Genomic DNA, 20404 nt, shown 5'->3' with positions numbered 1-20404 from the left:
AGATTGTAACTGCATGCCAGGTTTAGATGAATGCGCGATATTGTACAGGCATAAGAATGAAGATACGCGTCTTATGGTAGAGACATGGCATATCTATAATGGTGGAAGTGCGTGCATGAGTCAGCCTTCGATTACTTTACATAAAAAAGAGATTAAGTACCTTAACAGTTATCTCTCACGTAGGCCGGCACGTTTACCCGATTGACACGTGGTGTTACCATTCCTGAGCATGCACAGATGAGTTTTTGTGCCTTCTTTCTTTTTTCGCCTCAGTGCCCCCTTCAGTTGATAGTCGGCGTTCGTGTTGTCCACTTCTCTACTCTTGTGTCCTGTCTGCACGCCTCACTTCTATTTTGCATAATGAATCCTTACCAACTAGCTCAGCTTTCTGTCATTCTAAAATGCCCAGCACATCTTGGAGGACCGATTTCTCCACCAGCAAAATAGTCTCGCGAAGTTCAGTGCCCCCAATTTATTCTGAAATTTCAACATGGAACGGGACTGCGAAGAATTGAGCTCATGGAAATGTGTCAGTGACAGACGTTTTTCTAAGGAATAGCACACTGCTTTGTAGCCAGGAAACCATAAGCTAAAAGAATTAAAGTAACAACTTAATTATTTGTGTAAATACAATGTTGCTGTGGTTACAGCAGAACAATGAAGTAAGTTACAGGTCAGGCACTTAAAAGTTACATAATATTTCATGAAGAACATTACACGCACCCAAGATATGCTAGAAATGCCAACATAAGAATTTGAAACATTTCCGCCGCTTCATTGTACAAACAATTAAACTGGAGCCCCGAAGAATGCGAGACATAATTTCCTTTCTTTCTGTGCGAGAGTGAAATGTCAAGTCCAGATAAATTAGATCAACACCAGGTCGGTCTACTTTAGAAAAGAATGACTGCGACACCCTAACGCACAGCACAACTAGGTTTAGGGTGTCAAGTGTTCGAAGTCCTGTATAAAAGCACAAACGTGCAGCATATGCCAAACAAAACTGAAAAATCGCTAAAGCAGAATGACACAGAGTGGATGCGCATTGTTAGTAATGGCTAGCATGCCACTTCCCAGTCGTGAGCAAGCCAGACAAATGACGTCAAATATCTTTCAGTTACAACGTCCTGTAAAGATGGTTGCTAGCTTACACAGCCATAACACAAATTGTGTGGTATGGTTCTGACTTTCGATTCTGCATGTATTATGAGCGAAAAAACGAAAAAAAAAAAGGAATATGAAAATTTAGCTACATGTGCTACTTATTCTGCTACTGACAAAGAAGCATGCCACTGTGACGATTATGGCCTACATTTTTTTTTTTTCGGTCTTCAATTCATTCAAGTTTGCAACTGGCAGCAATTACAAACCATAGGGCCATTCAACTTCGGAGAGTTCCCAATTTGCGACAGGTCCCACTGTTTTTTTCCCCACAGGTTCATCCGCGATGTGTGTCCACGTCCGAAGAAAATATTGAAGAAAAAAACGAGTAGGCTACAGTCGCACAAAACCAGCTTGGACACGCGTCAGTCCCATCACCGTGCAAGTTTCGATCACGCCTTTGACAAGTGTCCACACCTAAACTTGACCCCTGGGTCATGCCAGAGCCAGAGAGTACGCCGCACTGTGTGCTGTAGTTTCCACGGCTGTGCACGACTTGTGCACGCACTGAGCCACAACAAAATGCTTCACGCTTGACAGACAAGCGACAGAAGAAGTCCAGATGTCTTAACCATGCTGCATCACAGTCACGAAAACTCGACACATGAGAGTCACTTTGCACAGGTGTTGTGCAATGTCCTCTTTTCTTCGTTTCTATTTCCCACTCAGGCACTAGCAGCAGGCGGGCAGTGCAGCCGCCAAGTAGAAGAATAGGTGTAGGATCAGGAACGAACGTCAGACGCTGCTGCTCAGACATTTCTTGAGCAATAGAGCGATGACCAGGAGCCATAGAGGGGCACCACACAGCACACGGTGTGCAGAGCTGGTGTGCGGTGTCACAGGGTGCTTGGGCACTGTGCCGGACGTTGGTAGCGAGCCGGTGAAGAAAATGTCGGGGGTCGTCGATGTCGGCGCTGGTTCGTACTCGTCGTCGCCACTTCCACTCCCACTTCCACTGCCCATGTCATCGAGGTCAGCTGCAACGAACAAGCTTGCTTAAGCTTGGGAAACTGGTCATGCCCTTTCTATGTTGCTCCGTACATTTGGTGAGAATTTTCCAGGCAGAGCACATTTTTCAGAGCAACTGATTTTCTTTGATCGCATTTGATGCTGGGCACTCCCACATTCTGTCTGTCACACATTCTGTCACACACACTCACACGTTGCCATTTGATAATGGCTGGACAGAGTTAGCTACAGAGCTAAATCTGTGTCAAGCACAACTGTACTGAATTTCACATGCAAGCCAGCGTCTGAACACTGCACAAAAAGAAATGAAAGTCCTGTACAAAAACAAATGAAGTGGGGATTTCATTAACAACAGGGAGATAGTCACAATAGGGCAATTGCATTGGCATAACAGATGAGAAGAAAGGGGGTTAACCGAGGGGCCCGGTTTTTATTTAGTCATATCATAAGAAGCCAACAAACACTGACACCAAGGACAACATAGGGGAAATTACTTGTGCTTAATAAATGAAATAAAGAAACAATAAATTAACAGAAATTGGTAGAGCATCGCACGCGAAATGCGAAGGTTCTGGGATCAATCCCTACCTGCGGCAAGTTGTTTTTTCATCCACTTTCATTTCCATTAATTTATCGTTTCTTTATTTCATTTATTAAGCACAAGTAATTTCCCCTATGTTGTCCTTGGTGTCAGTGTTTGTTGGCTTCTTATGATTTGACATAACAGAATAATATACAGAGTTGTATGACTCACCATAGGTCTGTCCAGAATAAACTACAAAACAAACTGCCATATATGACCTACACTGCTTCCTTGGCTAACTAAGCAGACTTAGCATAGAAGAAGAAGTAGTTTATTGACTGGAAAAGGGAGAGAGGTCGGCCGGAAAGTGGAGTATCAATACTCCTTGAAACACTCCCAACAGTCGCAAAACATTAAAGTAGCAAGAAAAATTACCAGTGCAAGCATATTTCTTTGAACCTAATATTGGTGCTATACTGCTAAGCTGCAGGCTATGTTTGATACTGTGACTATTGTTGCAGTAAAAGTTATCGCAATGTGACACTAACGAGCAACTCCAAGACAGTGGGAACCAACACAAATTTTTATGGAAGCGAACATACACCTTCATTTTGTGCATTCTGTAATCAATGTTAGTACTATACTATACTATACTATACTATACTCGGGTACAGCTTTAGAAAAAGGGGGCGTTCACTCCTCCAAGGCGGATGCACATAAGCCTTCACCAATGGGTGTGCACTCTAGACTGAAGTCACGAGAACGGACAGCCGGTGACCTCGCCGATGGGGATGATGGCAGCCCGCGCTTCGAACTAGGCCAAGTCACATCAGTCGTGTGTGTCTGCTCCTCATAAGAGTGAATTCCCAAACTGCTTATGGTGGTCTACCATGCCGGAAATATTATTGCGAGCTCACGATGCACCATTCGTGCTGCATGCGTTTATCCTGAGCTGTGATCTGGCAACAAAAGATTGCAGCAAGCATCGCTGACACTGCGCTACGCTTAGTCTCAAAACAGGGCCCATGACAACACACCGCTACACACAAACATCTTGCATGTTTGTTCCAAGGCGTTTTGTTTTGTGAAGTTATGACGAGGAAAGTTTGCCTAAGTCTGGTGCCTACTGTTAGCAGTGGGAACTCATGTTCTGTGTCGCGGTACAAAAAAACAAAAAGAAGTGAAAAGGAACGAAAGAAAACCTATCACATTCCTGAAGATGAGTTTGTGAAAACATAAAACCAAAAGAAAATATAGATCTTGTGCCCAGTGTTGTAAAAGGCACGGGGTTATTTTTCTCTCACGATCCGGCATGTGCTCTAGCATTCCAATCACGACAGCTCTACCAAACCAGTCATCAAATGACAAAAGTATTCATACAGAGAATTATGCGTTCTAGAAGCACAGATTTTTGAGCGGAACTATTTTAGTGGCAGAAGCAATCGGCTGTCGCGCTTCGATCATCTGGGCGGGGCCTCCCCTTTTTCTAAAGTTGTAGATGTAATTGTAGATTGTAGAAAGCGTGCTGTAGATTATCATGACTATAGTCATGATAATCTAATACATGCTTTGTTTAATGCCAGTTTGTAAACTATAAGTTATGAAGAGCTAGTGAAGCAGAACCTCTGTGCAGCACATGCTTTCTTGCTTGGTTTCAACCTGAGCGTTACCATGGTAACAAGATATCAGTGAGAACTCTTATCAATGTACCACAAAAGCAAGTTGTTGCAAAATCCAAGCAGGGGCACACCCACCACTGCTAATGCTGGCAGCAAGGTTCTGCTTCAGTGGCAATATGCCAGGAAATAAAGCAGCAGACTCAACAAAATTATGCAGCCACTAACCGGTGTCTTGCCACTGGACATCGTGCCCACCATAGGCCAGGTTCAACTTGTTGGTGATGATCTTGAGAGTGAGTATGAGCTGGTTGATAACCACGTTGCTACTTGTGTACTCTGTGCCACCACCCCTGTGGTGCCCGTTGTGTGGCTGCTGCTTAAACTGCTGGTGCGAGCCTCGAGTTTTGCCTCCCGGAACTGTGTGGTTTCCTCCCTCAGACCTGAACAAACGAGAACATATCCTACATGTAACAAATGCACGAATGCATGCAGGCGCTAAGCTCCTAAAGCAGACTCTACATTCGAGAACCTGCCATTAATGTCAGAGCTTAATGAGCAGAAGCTTTTAAGTGTAAGTAATTTTTGGAAGTTGGCTTCCAAAACAAAAGGAAAGTTCCATATTTGCACATGTAAGGACTTCACTTTCTAAAAAGTTCTCTACAATGTGCGTGCTTTACACGAAGTAAGCTTATGGCTTCCCACTGAAGCTTGGAACTGTGATCTGACAACTATGCAGAATAATGCAACCACTGGCAACCGACTATGAACAATTTTAATCAATAATCCTCATCGCGTCTGCTGCCCTCGTCGTTTCACGAGTTCACCTCATTTGTGACCTCCCCAAGCTTGTCCCCTGTGCTGTTTAAGATTCCAATTACCTTTAAGCTCTCGACAACTGACAACGGTCACTAGAAAAACCGCACACCACGTACACTTTTTGCAGCTATGCACTCTTCAAGCACCGAAAACGACAACACAACTAAAGAGCAGGTCACAGCTCAGCCAATAGTGCACTGGAGTTATGCTGCATGGCCTAATCAGATAATGCAATAATGACGATCACGTCATCATCAGAAGGACAGTAGCAAAAATAGTGCCATTTAATAACAACTTGTGCATGTCAGCCTGTATGTGACATAGCTTCCGAGATCATTCCTTGGTTCCGATATCATTGCATTGCAACACTAGCCCAATCTCAAAGGCCCTGTGCGCAGGTACACGCATTTGAATATTTTTTTCACAATTTTCACGCTCCAAAGTGGGGGTGTAGGCCTTACATGAGGGTGAGCATTACATGAGTAATTATGATATTAGCAGCCTACGATTATAAACAGCTAGTGTTATCTCCTCTGACCTCAGCAGGGCGTGAAGGATGACAGCACTGTGAAAATGCACAGTCGAACACAACGGTACTGATGTGGATTTTCTCAATGGGAACTATGATTGCAGGCAATTATATGACTGTGAGCATACAACATCAATTGTATGCTTAGAATCTAATACACAATGCCACAAAGTGCTTAGAACTGAAAAAAAATAAAGGCTAAGAATGATGAAGAAGAAGACGGACACAAGTCACTATAATGAAAGAGTGTGCAAACTAGGTTTTAAAGAATGCATGCAAATATGAAAAGCAAGCTGTTTTCTCTTAAGTCCTACAGTTCCAATTTCCCTCATCTTGCACTGTTTCACAAAGATGAATTGACATAAACTTGGGACAACTTTCAGTTTTGCTAAACTCTCCATTGATGCATTGGTATACTTTTTCTACCATGCCAATTGGAAATATGTCTCGTCAGCGCTCACTTTGCACGATTCAGTCCGTCCCAGCACTCCTCCTCGGGAGGTGGTGATTGTGCCGAAGGCTGGCGGCACATGCGATCGGGCAGCTGGGACCACATTGAACGGGTGGCACGAAGCTGCTTTTTGATGCCCTGCACCAGCCGGTCCATGCTGGTCCCCGCTGCAGTGGTTGGCCTCATTGCGGGCTGCTGGCCGCCGCCTGTGCCTCCAAACTTCAGCGTCTCGAAGTGCAGCTCCTGGCCACTGCCACGGCGGGCCAGACGAAGCGTGCCGCACTTGTCATATAGCTGCGCAGCAGGGGGCAGGGAAGAGAGAGAAAAATTCACACATATTTTTGCAACTCCTAATATGCACACAAAAGGCATGCCCCCATCATGATTAAAAGCTTTACAGGGCTTTTAAGCTACCCTAAGCTTGAAGTTGAGCAAGCAGTTTCCGCCTCATCTTCGCTACCCCACCGCCCAAGGGTGCTACCGCGTCTGCGCCTTTGCACTTCGCTAAAAGAGACGCAGACACATCAGTGCTGAACATCCTATCGGCGCACTCTTTTCTTGTTTCAAAGCACCATCGACTCCCACTTCTCGGGACTGCATGCATTTCAGCTAAGCACTCTTGCTCTTGTGCGTGTGCAGCACAAAACACGCATACGATTGATCAGTTGATTGCGCGTGACAGGCAGACGAGGCGACGAGAAAGAGCGGGCGTGCGACTGAATGGGAAAGCCATTCACAGATCACAGATCAGAACTGCTATGTTCCTCGTATATAGACACATCAACAGATTTTACCCCGGTAACATCACATGCGTGACCCTGTTGGCGTCACAACATGTAATGAAGCGACCAAAAAAGCTCAGAAAGGAGCACGCAATTTTTTTAAAATTATCAGAGGTGGTTTAGGGTCCCCTTACTAAGACAAAAGTACATTTTCATGATGCATGTCCCTGCACCGTGAAATATAGAGACTTGCAACGTACTGGTTAAACAAGAACACGCATTTTGAACTGCTCAATTTCAGCCAACTTCGACAGGATGTGAAAAAAAATTAATTTCAACCCATGCATGGTCTGCAATCTTCTGGAAAATGTTTACCATCATTTTATTAATTTCAATGGTGCAATTTTCCATGGATTTCTTCCAACATGAAAGAATGTGCAGAATTTCATGCGTTATCAAAGCAACATGCTGACGTGATGTTACTGGCAAAGACGTGAAACAAGTGGATGCCCAAATATTTGAATGATTAATATGAACTGCACTGCCCTCGGATACTATGGCACAATTATGAGTTCCGAGGACTGCTGGAGCATCTCGTTCGTGAGAAACAGGTTCCAGAAGGCAACAGCCAACTCCTCAATGCAAAGATGCTGTAAGCTAATCAACTATGTATATGTTTACTAGGAATATGACATGATTCAGTAATACTGCTGCAGAAAATACTTTTGCTCACATAAATCACCAATGTTCGTGATGCTGAACAGTCATTGCCCACACAATTATCAAAAACTAAAGAAAGAAATTGGCAGTTTTGGCCAAAGGCAAAGCGTTGAAAGTTACACCATGGTTTAGCATTGCACTGAAGGCGTCTCAGAAAGCTGGTATGATAAGGAGCCCTGCTAGTAGGATTGCATGCATTGTACCTCGATGGCACACAAAATGAGACCGAAGGAAAACTGCCAGCGTTTTTCAGTAGCCGTCAGTAGTAGCCGTTCAGTAGAGTAGCCGTCACTATTATAGGGTGACTGCACCTCTTTCTTTTATTTTCATTTCAATAAAAAATAAGACGAAAAGAAAGATGTAACAGCACTGCGACGGTGCTAGCGCGCCTTGAGCATCTGTATCATTGCTATAGCAATAAAATGACATTTGCAACAGCCCATTCCTTGTCATTCTTGTTGTCTATGACCAGGGTGCACAGAAAGCGTGCACCACTATAATTGAGTCAAGCGTTGTTGACTGCACGTGCGTTAACTGCAAACTGCATGCATCAGCTGCTAGACTGAGAAAGCATTCTTACTGCAGATTTGCGGCAAGTGATTAATGTCGATGCTGTGGCACATTTCTCGCAAATAGTGACACTTGTGTAGAGAAATATTTCGTGGCAAGAAACACCAGCGAGTTGTCTTTGTGTCCGTTTTGCCCCTGGCAAAGTTAGCATTCAGTGAAATCTCACAATTCACATGAATAATGCCTTATAATTGGTCAGGTTGATGACGGACACACAGTCAATGTAAAAAAAAAGAAAGGGAAGGCTTGATAATCCAACAGCAAAGTATCAGTCACCCAAAAGACAACATAGCCTCTCTATATAAAGTGACCAGAAATTGGTTCAGGAAATAAAACTCATAATTAACACAAATAGTGATCGGTTAAATTTGGTCTAATGCAAGAACAGTAAGTCAGGAGGCCAGTGGTTTGACTGTAACACACAGTTTGCTCACCGTTTGCAGAATAGTTGCCCTGTTCTCCTGGAAATCCATGATGGCTTCGGATATCTTCACTCCTATCGGGTTTACGACCGACTCAATGTTGAAGGAACTCTCCAGACGGTTTGCCAGGTTCATGAGGGCATCTGCAGAGAACGAAACCATTTGTGAGGCAGATATTCCACCATAGTGGTGCCATTCAACACCCCAACCATGCAACATGATCACTACATAAAAGTTTTCAAAAGCCTGTTAATTTTTCTCGAGCACCTCCACCCTAACCAGAAGCTCTTACTCACAGGCACATATGTAATTTTTCATTTGAAAGTAAAGGGCTAAATGCCATTTGGCCTCCATAAGCCAATTCCGGATCTCAACACTTTCAGCTTTGAATGTTACAGGCCATCTCGAAGATTGTTTGTGCTAGGGGCTTTTGGATGACAAGCACGGATGAGTTAGAGCTGTGATAGCCATCAATTGCTCACAAAATGTTGAGAGAGAGAGAGAGAGTAAAGTGCTCTGCACTACAGGTAACATTGTGAACTTTGGACAAAAGTACTCGTTAGAACAGAACAGTGCAGAGCAGCAGACTTCCAGAATTTTGCAAAAGGTCAATAATCTATCAGTGATGCTTGTTATTATCAGGCTTTTCTTTTTTTTACCCAACTTGTTTTTTCACAATGAGTGAATGGTAGCAGCACAATCTTACTGGTTGATTGACTACTGGGGTGTAGTATCCCGAAGCTGGTGTTGTTGGTTGTGAAGGATGCAGTGGTGAAGGTCTGTAGATTAAGTTTGACCACGTGGGGCTCTTGAACATGTGCCTAAATCTATGCAAGCTGGCATTTTTGTATCTACACCCATTGAAATGCAGCTAGTGTGGTTGGGAATCAAACCCTTACACTCTGAAGCAGAACACCATAGCCACTGAGCCACCATGGATGGTGTCAGAGTGCTACTACCTGTGCCACCAGCCAGGGCAGCCAAAGGGCTGCTGAGCCACTGGCAGCAACGTACACATTTAATAATGGGGGAACAACTGAGGACAGCTTGTGGATTTAGAAAAAAATTCACTCAGTGATGTTTTGCTTAAACCAATGCATAAATGTCCCCAATTATTACATACCTACTCTGACCGGTCATATTCAACATGCTGCAGTTACATAATGAAACAGAATAGTGGTGTTAGATAAAACAAATATATATGGTGTCATGCCTGCCATCTCTAGGACATCACTTGCTGTTTCAGTTTTACATTGGCTTCCGAATGAATTGTTGGAAGTGCACCTCAAAATCATGAGCCACATTGTGAAATATTGTTTGTCCCCATCCCACGTACGCTAGCATCAAACAATAATGGGCACCCACAGGAAGCAGAGCACTAGTGCAGGAAAGCTGCACATTAACAAGCATGCAAGGGCTGCGCACCTGTCAGAACGTACTATGTCTGTGGTACTTTGAGGCTCATTCCATTACTAATATGATACAATAGTCCTCAAGAGCATTAGTCGATACACAGAGAAGTGATAGTGATATCTTTGCATAAAAACAAAATGTACTTCAAAAAGTATTAGAGATGTTATCTGTTCATATATGTGTATTAAAATCACTGACAAGTCAGGAATGCTAGAGAGGCTTTTCCCAAAAATGTCTGATGCACCTGCCAGCTGTTTGTGTGTGCTTCCAGAAATAGCTCCTTTGCAGATGCCGCAGCCATAAAGAGGAGGTGTGCAGTTACTTGGCAATAATCAGCATATCACACCACTTGCACAAACAGCCAAAATCGCGGAGTGTGAGGACAAATAGATATCTCGCAGCACAAATTGGTTCCTCAAATAGAAAATTTGGAGAGGGAACTTACTGACCTCCTATATGAAGTACAACAGAACTTTTGCAACAAGGAAGTGTCTAAGGAAACCAAAGTTAAAGACATGGATACAAAGGGAGGAGAAAGGAAGAGTATAGATTTGCTGGCCACATGTTCCCTTTGAGGGGCACTTGTCACTGCAATCTTGACCTGTCACTGACTATAGTAACTGCAAGGGGGGGGGGATCTACATGGGATGAGGTCACACTTCTAGAACAGGGTCTTGTACTGACCAATGAATAAGCCCCACTCGCTGTCGAGCTCCATGTGGTGGGCCAAACAACCGCGCATGACACTGTGGCAGTATGAGGAGCAGGGCTTCAGGTTTGGTAGGCCATGGCAGTGTGGGCAGTAGCTCATCTTCATGAGCGCATGGCTGCAGTTGGCAGAAGGGCCGACCTGCAATGGCAATCACAAGTAATGGCTCTATGATGTTTGGTACAGCACAGCATGTGCTAATCACAATCATAAAGACAACTGAAATGCATTTGTTTTAGGGAGTCTCACAGTGGACAAGTCAATACTGTACGATGTGTGGATAACATTCCTTCCAAAAGGAGAAAGCTGCAATCTGTTGAACTTTTGCAGTAATTGTCTTTCTGAGGATTTATGACTTCATATTTTGCACGGTATGTTAATCCATGCAATTTTTACTTATTTAATTCTGGCATATGGAGCAAGGAAATGATAAATAGCATGCTGACACATTTTTTTACAAATCAAGTTCCGGCATATTGGGCAAGGAAGTGACTGGCATCATACGTTTTATCATAATTAATTAGTTTTAGTTGATATTGTGCATATTGCATATTTATCGCACCATCTTGACTGTGAGGAGATGCGGGTAGCCCTGATATGATAGTACACCAAATAATGATAATAATCATCATCATTAGCGCAATTTATGTTAAATATGCAGGACGAAGGCCTCTTTCATCAATGTCCAATTACTCCTGCCTTGCGCCAGCATTATACGCTTGTAAATTTCCCTATGTAACCACACCGCTTATCGGAAGCGCTGTCAAGGACGACAGTGCTTCCCCTGCCTTAATAAACCATCGGTTATATGTCCTATGCATTACGTGGCCTGCCCAATTCCATTTATTCCTCTTAATCTGAACTAGAACATCGGGTGCCCTCGTTTTCTCTCTAATCCCCACTGCTGTCTTCATGTCTCTTAAAGTTGCAGATAACATCAGTATGTAATTCAGAGGAGGCTCTCTTTGCACAGGTAGGTTGAGAAATGAGCCAACTTCGTGCCTGTGTGAGATCAGAATGGCAAATCGGTGTCCCACACTGCGTGGAGCTCATTCAGAGCATGTGCATTAACTCCAAGAGCCATGAAGGAATCAGGGGCAAGGGGTAAGGATAAGGTGCTGGGCTTATCGGCTCCAGATAGTGTGACAGCGGCCTTCTACAATTGGTCGCAAATAGCGACCCCTACATTTCCGCGCATCCATGAAACATTGGACACGCGTGTATGGCTATCTGCGCTAAGTGCGGCACTGCCCGAATAGGAGTATTTGCTGGCGCTTCTCAATAGTCCGCCATCGAGTAAGGAACAGCCCATGCTTTCATGTCCCTCTCGCCACGCGTAAAGATCGATGGCGAGAGAGAGTGAGACAAAGAGACGAAAAAGCCCCATCAAGATAACGCGGTTGAGGACGAATGACGCACACGGCAATCCTTGTGACGTTCGCAGCCAAAAACTCGACGTGACCGCAGAAGGTTTCGTTTTCTTCGTTCCTTCCTTCCTTTCTTTCCTTCTTTCTTTTTATTTATTCGTTATTGTGGCGCTCCCTTCTACAGTCGCACAAGTTTCTACAACGAACGGGCCATCGGCCCCGTCGGCGTCGATCGCGGGAAATACGAAACCACACAGAAGTAACTCGGCGTCGGTAGCGGGAAATGCGAAACCACACGGAAGTAAGTACGCCTGCCGCTTTACGGACGGGTCTGGAACTCGAGCATGTACCTAAGCAATCATCGCATCAAGTTTAGTTGAACCTTGTTTAGCCTCAACGCGAACGAAATGAAACGGGAGGGGAGGACGCCTCGTTTTTAGGTAGGGCGGCTCGGCACGTGGCGTCAGTAACTGCACTGCGTGTGGCTTACGCGCCGACTAAACGCATGAATATCCAGGCACGAGGCCGGCGGCAGTGCGGGTATTATGCTGGCTCCCGCGGGCGATCGCACCGCGCCATCGAGCACAGTGTAATTGAAGGTAGAGACGCGGTGGTAATTGACGAAATCGAGACTATTCGTGAAAAGGAGCAGACCTTTTCCAGGTATGCGTCTGGCCAGGAAAAATGATCAACTGTCTTAAACTGCAGAATGCCTTCATTTCAATTTGTGACCTCTAATCGGGGAAAAAAAAAACAAAAAACGGCTGTTATGCCGCATTGCAAGTGACCGGAGGCGGGATTCCTAGTTCGGCTGGTCAGTTTCACCGGTCTTACCTTTACCTGCGCGCAGACGATATTACGAATGTGCGGCGGCACTGTAGTCATTCTGAATGTGTACAAGAGAAAAAAAAAAAAGGATTACCACCCCACTGAGCTTTGCCCGAGTAAAACATAGCGGCATATTCATCCAATGGTACCTTATAGGTGATGTTAAAGCTGAGGATATATGACTGCGTGGGCATAAATAGAGTAGTTTCATAAAACAGAAAAGGCACGAAGGTATTTACGCATACGGGTGTTGTCAGCACTCCATTGTCTTGAAAGCGTACTATCTAAAAAGATTTTACGCCTCGGACAAGAATCGCCATTCGTTTACTTTCTATACACAAATTCCTTTCTCTACGCTGGGCTAGCCACTTTCTTATCACGAACGCTATGTCACACTGGCATGCGTATGCCTGGCGCATAGCGTTAAAGAGAAGAAAGGCGCGCAAGACGACGATTATTTTCAGAGAACAAGATAAGGCCCTAAAGGGTGCAACTTTTTCTTTGTATACGTGCATACGGCACGGCCGTTCGTGAAAGAAGAAGAACGGAGCAATAACAGGCGCTCCACCGTACCTCCATGACGCTCTGAATGACGTCTCTGCCGACGGCCAGCGCCTGGACGAAGGTCCGCGTGGCCACGAAGGATCGCTTCACCTCGAGCGTCAGCTTCTGGGGCACGTCGCCGAAGGGGCGCAGCTCGTCGCGGTAGTCGCTGACGCACTGCAGGTAGCGCTCGCTCAGCGCGTACTGCATGTTCATCACCTGGAACATCTTGCGGTACAGCTCGAGGAAGAAGCCGTCCAGCGCGTCCACCAGGTCGACGCCGCCCGTGCGGTAGTACTTCTCCAGCTGGTCGAACATGTCGTGGAAGATGTACGAGTTGGTGTCGTACTGCATGCCGTACGTGCGCAGGAACATGCCGTGGAAGTCCTTCTTGGACGTCTTCAGCAGCTCCTTGAAGAACTCTGCGCAGCAGTCACGAGCAGAGAGAGAGAGCGCTCAATTAGAACCGCGTCGATTAGCGCTCATATAAGGCTGTGTCAGCTAACGTCAGCCGAGCTGTTCAACGAAAAAGAAGACCTAAGAAACACGGTGCAAGATACGGTTTTAAGATCTACGTTCGCTCGTCAGACCTGTATATGAGGACTGAACAGCGCAGGTCTTGCACGATCATGCACGGTCAAGTTCTAAGATGGCGACCGTGGTTGGTTCAATTAACTCTCCCGAAACGATTCATCGGCTATGACGAACGCTGTGCAGGAGGGGTCCAGATTAATTATCAGCGCCCAAGTTCGTTTAACGTGCGCTCAACGCTCGGTACACGAGCGCTTTTGCTTACCACCCCCACCGAAATGCGGCAGCCGTGCCTGAATTAGTCAAACCGGCGACCTAGTTCCCAGCAGCAGGGATGACATGGCGACCAAATATTTTTTATATTATCTTTATTGAACGTTGCAAACCTTAACACAGGCGATGACGCTTTGCTTAAAGGACACTAAAGCGAAACAATAAATCAGTTTGGACTAACTAAGCATTGTTTGAGAACCCTACAGGCAGTCATTAAAAAAAATAGTTTGATTATTAGATGAGAAAATGAAGGTCCAAGTATCAGTATTTGAATTTCGCGCCGAAACCCCAGCGCCGGTACGTCAGCGTGACGTCAGGGATACCAAATTATGTTTTCGCATTTGGGCCGCGTTGGCTTAATAAAAGTTCCCGAAACTTGCCATGTTTAATATCTGGTTCCTTTAGAACACAATGCAGTCAGTCTGTACTGCTATACATAATTAGTAGGCCCTAAAAGGCGCCATCAAAATGCAAGACGTCACAGCCACCGGGTGCGGGAACTTAAGTAGACGTCGCCACCCGTATTTCCTTCTTGCGCTTTTGCTGGCTTACCAAACGTCTTATCGTTGTAAGAGTGGTGTTTTTGGTGTTGTAGAGCGGTAATTTACTGATGCAGAAGGAACCATTTTTCACTTTAGTGTCCCTTTAAGCACAATGCGACCTGTGTGCGACAGAGCTACAGTGCTTTGTGACAACAGTCCGGGTGGTGGCTGTTGCCGCAGTAGGTTGCACTGAGACGGAGGAATCCTCGTCTTGGAGAAGAATCAAAGGCAACCCAAGACGCAGCAGTTCGTGGCTGCCCACGAACTCGACAGTTTCGCGCGCACAATGACATGCACATCAACGGTTCATTAGGTTTGGCCCACGGAACAGTGTCCGGCACATAGCAAATTCATTGCGGCTTGTGCGTCACACGAATTAATTTAGCCTACGGCGCCCTCCTCTCAAGGGTGGTCTTTCCTTCCCTCTATACACAAGAGCTATGCGCATTCACTTGCTGCCGTGTGTGTGTGTGTGTGTGTGTGTGTGTGTGTGTGTGTGTGTGTGTGTGTGTGTGTGTGTGTGTGTGTGTGTGTGTGTGTGTGTGTGTGTGTGCGTGCGTGCGTGCGTGCGTGCGTGCGTGCGTGTGTGTGTGTGTGTGTGTGTGTGTGTGTGTGTGTGTGTGTGTGTGTGTGTGTGTGTGTGTGTGTGTGTGTGTGTGTGTGTGTGTGTGTGTGTGTGTGTGTGTGTGTGTGTGTGTGTGTGTGTGTGTGTGTGTGTGTGTGTGTTACTCCTCTTAGCATATCCTTTGCATCTTTCGCCCTTGGGAACCAGAACTCGGGGGAGGGCGGCTCCCGACGAGTGATCTGTCTGCCGTTAGTGACGCGCGCGCGCCAACTTTTTTAATACCGGCCGGCACCCCTCGTCACAGCTGCCGGGGCCCTCCCTCCTCCGCCCATCCTTTGCTGGGACGAAACGGCAGCGGCTGCCAGCGAGACAGCTCGAAGAGTGCAGCGCCTCTGGTTCTTTGTTTACCCATCGGCCGGGAGAACGCGGCCGTTCGCGCCTTGGCCAGTCAGCCAGCAGGGCGGGCCCCGGCCGCCGGAGGGCGAAGCAAAACAAAGCCCGCGGGCGCGAAGAATGAGCGCCTTGAGGCACCGTGCTCGGACCCCAGATGGCGAGGCCTGAACGCCGATGTGTAGTAGTATAGTGGTACAGCGCACGTTCTATTACGTGTAGTATATACGCCCCCAAGGATATATATACGAAGGCACACGAGCACGTATATACTGGCGAGTTTCTGCGTGCACCACTTCTCTCTCTCTCTCTCTCTGGACGTTTCTTTCTGACAGCGTCCCGAGCACGTACATACACAGAAATGCCGCCGCAGGAATATGTACCCAAAGTCAGAACCATTCGCACGCTTGATGGCCGAGGTCCTCACTTTTGGTGCAGCCAATAGCACTGGCAGAAGTTCGCCCCCCTGCCACCTGCCTCTCTCTCTCCCTCTACACACACACACACTGCGGGAAAAGTCGCAGACGAACGATGAATCTTGCTTAAGCGTTATGTGTACCTATTTGGCATCTAATGGCTCCTTTGTTTTCGTTCCCCCTGACATCTAAAACTTCCCGCTCCTGGCTCCCGCGAGGACCAAATGATGATGATTATGATGTCCCGAAGGAACCAGCGCCGACGACTGTGTGTTCTCCTTGCCAGTCGTGCCATTGGCGGTGCCAGCTGAGCTCGCATCATTGCGTGTGCGGCGTATACTGCATGTTTTCCGCTCCTTCTCGCGACCGTAGCGGCGCATGGCGCAATCCTTGCTCGAGAGCGAGGGAGAAGAGAAAACTGGAATTCAGTTGATGGAGAACGTTTTTCAATAGTGATATCCCATAGAGTACATCGGTCTCTAACTTACTCCCCAAAGTGGCCTTTCCACAGACATGTCACGGGGCTTGCGAAGAAATATCAAGCAAAATTGGGGAGCGAGGTAGCGAGAACTTTCAATTCCGCAATTCTGTCAACTTGTGGTAGCGTAATCCGCGGAGCGCTATTATCGAGCAGGTCAGTATGCACACCCCCGCACAAGAACCAGCGCTTTACCTGTAGCCCACGCCCTGCGCTATACACCTGCTCTGGGGATATTCCCCATCTTTCCCTCTGGGGATTTTCCCCAAGGTAGCCAAGGACTGAGCATGGCAAGCTTCAAGAACTTTCACTGAGCCCAACGCTGTCCACATACGAGAAAATACTTTTGCATCCGTGACGTCAGACTGACATGTCGGTCTGCGGTTACGGCGCGAAATTCAAAAACTTCTACTTTGCCCTTCATTTCTTTTTCTCATCATAAACCTATTATCGCGAAGTTACCGACAACAGCGTTCTCGAATATTGCTTTATCAGTCTAAACTTATTTATTGTTTTGCTTCAGTGTCCCTTTAACGCTGCTCGTGGCAGCCTACGAGTTGTGGGGAAAAAGAAGCTGGTGCCTTTTATTCACCCAACGTGAATCGCTTTCCATATGCCCGTTTGGAATTTATAGTTCCCGCGAAAGGCCCGGAGAAACATTATTGTGCACGATTGTCTCAACACAAAACACGAGCGATCTTTGATGATCGTCCCACCATTACCTATACAGAGGGAGTGCGAGTCCTTCAAGTGCATTTTTCGGCACGCACGTTAGTTATTAGCAACATCTGCCTCTTCAACAAACTTTTTCTTGATTTCCGATTTTCGCGTTCTCATTGCGTAATGCGTACAGAAGCGCGTTATATATATATATATAGCAACCGGCAACACGCCACCTAAGCGGTTCAATTTTGTCCCGAGAAGACCCGACAGCTGCGCCCTGGCTGAATTCTCGGAAATTCTTCTCGGGAAAGTAACCTGCACAGCGTCACGTCATCGGAGCCCATCTTTCTCACGTGGCACGAGCGGCGATGAAACTGCACGGTGAGCTCCGGCCACGCGCGCGCCGACAGACGTTGTCGTGATTTGTTGGCGCAGGCCTCCTTCTTCAACACCTCCCGCTTCGTGTTTACGCGCTTCGTAGGATTCTCCGAAAACCTCTCCAGATTCGCCGTAACGCCTCGGGCGTATCTTCACTCGAGGCACGTCTCTTCCTCGGGTCGCACGGTTTCCCAAGTTCCCGGCTTAAACCGACAAGTGTGTGTGTGCGATAATGCGATATACGCGCGAACTGCAACTGTAGCAACTGCAGCTGATCCTAAAGCAAAGGAACCGTGTACACTGCGAGACTAGAGACGGGAACAGAAGATCCATGGGCGACGTATATATTTTATTAGGCCTTAACCGTTCCCTGACGCCACCGATCGTCGAAGGCGACTGACCAGCGGCGACTCGCAGCGCCTTTATCGCGATCCCGGCCCTTCGCGCCGGCGACGTGTCTCTCGATTCTCTCGCCGAACGCAGCTGGGCGAGAGCCATTTGTCTTTTCCAGGCGTCGTAAATCTTGCTCTACATTCCGCCTTTTCTCGCAAACAGCGTGTCGCGCCCCTTCGCTTTCTTGTTTCGCTTGGATATCGTCTTCCGTCTGCTCGCGTCGCGGCAACTGAAGCAGCCGGCGTCACTTTGCTGTCAAAGCCTTCCTTCCCCCTCCTATTTCCGAAGCGGCCCCCACGCTGGGGGCAACAATAACAACAGCGCGCGTGGCAGCAGCAGCAGCAGCAGACGTGCAAACAAACACGCGTCTTCCTCCGCGGCCTTCATCTCGCCGACGCTCTCGACGAGCGATCGAGCCAGCGGGCGCGCTCGAGGGGCTTCGGGTTCACCTTGTACGGCCACGTTCGCCGTCGCCGGCACGGTCGAAAGGGGCAGCCAAGCAAGGAGAGGGCTAAGCACTACCCGGATAAAAAACAATGGACCCGCGCCGCACACGTCGGTCTTCTCAGCACACGCGCTCTCACACGGGCCGGCCTTAATCCGCCGTCCATTCTGGGCGAGCACACAAACAACGGAGCTCGCGAAGAACCCTTCCAATTCGGGCGGGGAGAAAAGGCCGGCCGACGGTGCGGACGGACGGACCGTCGAGTGCGAGACTCGATAGAGCCGCGCGGCCGGGAGACCAATGAGCGCTTGTTTGGACAGCTCGACAGGGCATCGCTTCGTGTGGTGGCGGGAGGAAGCGGGAAGGAAAGAGGTGGGAGACCCACACGGTTTGCTTTACACAAGAAGCGGAGTTCGCGAGCGAATTCCCGTGTAGTATACAGGCTCGAGATGGAAGCGGCCAGCGCAGCGCCTATACACCGATCGAGCCCGTCAGAAGACGGGAGGATAGCGCTTTTTCGAGTACTGAAAGGGGGTTTGGGGTGAAGAGACATGTAGCGCGGATGAGGGTGGGAATGGATGTCATCCGGAGCGGAAGGCTGAACGTACGCTCCGCACACTTTGCGCGCGCAGAGAACGCCGTGTGTGGGCATCGATGGACGTGAACAGAGCCCTCCACTCCCTTCCCGAGCAAGGGGGGGGGGGGGGGGGTTGATCTCCTCTCTGAGCGGCGGCGCTTCCGGGATGCCACCGAAGTGCTGCGCGGCGAGTTGAGAACAAGGAGCTACGAGCAGAGGCGGAGCAAGCCTGATGGAAGCCGACTGCGCGTAACAACAGGGGGCGCTCACCCTCCTCTTCGGATTTTAATGGGCCAGAGCGCGCGTCTCTTGAGTGATCGCATAATCCGCAACCAAAGTGAGGCATATTTTCGGGATAACCAAATTACGCCGTAGTATCCCTACTCTGAGTACCGCCAAAGGAACAAAGGTATACGCTGAGCTTCGTTCGCCGGAACGCAGTATATACGTAATAGTACATAGTGCGCGTCTACAAGGCCCAAATTTGCTGACGGCTGGGGTTGGTGTGTCGTCCTCAGAGCCGGTATCGTTGCGCCGAGGCACCGCGATGAAAGGCTCTTCCTACTCACGAGTCACCCGCTCCAAAGCCATCCCGCTCAAACTTATAATGACGGTGAGCAAGCGAAGCTCCTCTGAGCGGGTGGGCCAGAAAGTGAGCGAGCGTTTATCGTTGAAGCATATGTGGCCGTCAATTACTGCGTTCGTGCATTCCGCTCAATCTGATTGGCAGCTACGATCATGAGGGGTGTCGTTGTGACACGCCCACCTCTGGATACTCCATCAATAAGCACAAAGAACTATCATTCGCAAACCCTGGGTCCGCGAGGGAAGAACGGCATTAGTGAGCCCGCCAGATCAGATAAGCCACGGCATAAGAGTTTCTTGCAAAAATGACCTGAGTGAACTCTGTCGCTGCGATTGTTCAGCTATACCATTGGAATGACGTTATAGCACGTGGCCCTGTCTCTATAATCTTCGTGGCTTGTGGCTTCACACGTTCTTGCAGCTTTATTTATTACGCCTTATCTGCATTTATTGGCCTAAATTGCCAAGCAATATTCTTTTTAATGCAAGGAGACGATAATATTTCACAAATACATAAACATTGAGAATTGTTGCATATATAAGCCAATATTGTGTTCAACATCATACATTGGCAAAGTCTTTTGCGCTCAGAGGAACGAAGTTTAGGCCAATTCACATGGTATACCCATCATTCCCATACGGGCTGAACCGTCACGCTTGCAGCACCTGCATAGACACTGGCCGCAGACATCCTCTCTGGTAACTTTTGCAGGAAACACCACGAGTCGGTGGTAGCGTGTTCGAAAAACCGCGTATGGAGAAGCAGCAAATAATCACAATCGGGAACAACAGCACCAACAGCCGCA

General features: G+C 47.5%; 1 protein-coding gene across 1 annotated transcript in view; it reads right to left on the bottom strand.

Moving 5' to 3' along the window:
- Positions 1 to 297: 297 nt before the first annotated feature.
- LOC142572875 (glypican-6-like) overlaps positions 298 to 20404 on the bottom strand; it is a 162717-nt gene continuing 142610 nt past the window's right edge. The window contains exons 3-8 of the mRNA XM_075682309.1: positions 13393 to 13784; positions 10600 to 10765; positions 8515 to 8645; positions 6079 to 6362; positions 4498 to 4712; positions 298 to 2138 (exon numbers count right to left, since the gene is read on the bottom strand). Coding sequence (XP_075538424.1) covers positions 1897 to 2138; positions 4498 to 4712; positions 6079 to 6362; positions 8515 to 8645; positions 10600 to 10765; positions 13393 to 13784 — 1430 coding nt within the window. The 3' untranslated portion in view covers positions 298 to 1896. The remainder of the gene's footprint in view (positions 2139 to 4497; positions 4713 to 6078; positions 6363 to 8514; positions 8646 to 10599; positions 10766 to 13392; positions 13785 to 20404) is intronic.

Source organism: Dermacentor variabilis, chromosome 2 (genome assembly GCF_050947875.1).
Source record: "Dermacentor variabilis isolate Ectoservices chromosome 2, ASM5094787v1, whole genome shotgun sequence".
NCBI lineage: Eukaryota > Metazoa > Arthropoda > Arachnida > Ixodida > Ixodidae > Dermacentor > Dermacentor variabilis.
The sequence above is the reverse complement of the archived record's forward strand: the minus strand, read 5'-3'. Positions and strand labels throughout refer to the sequence as shown.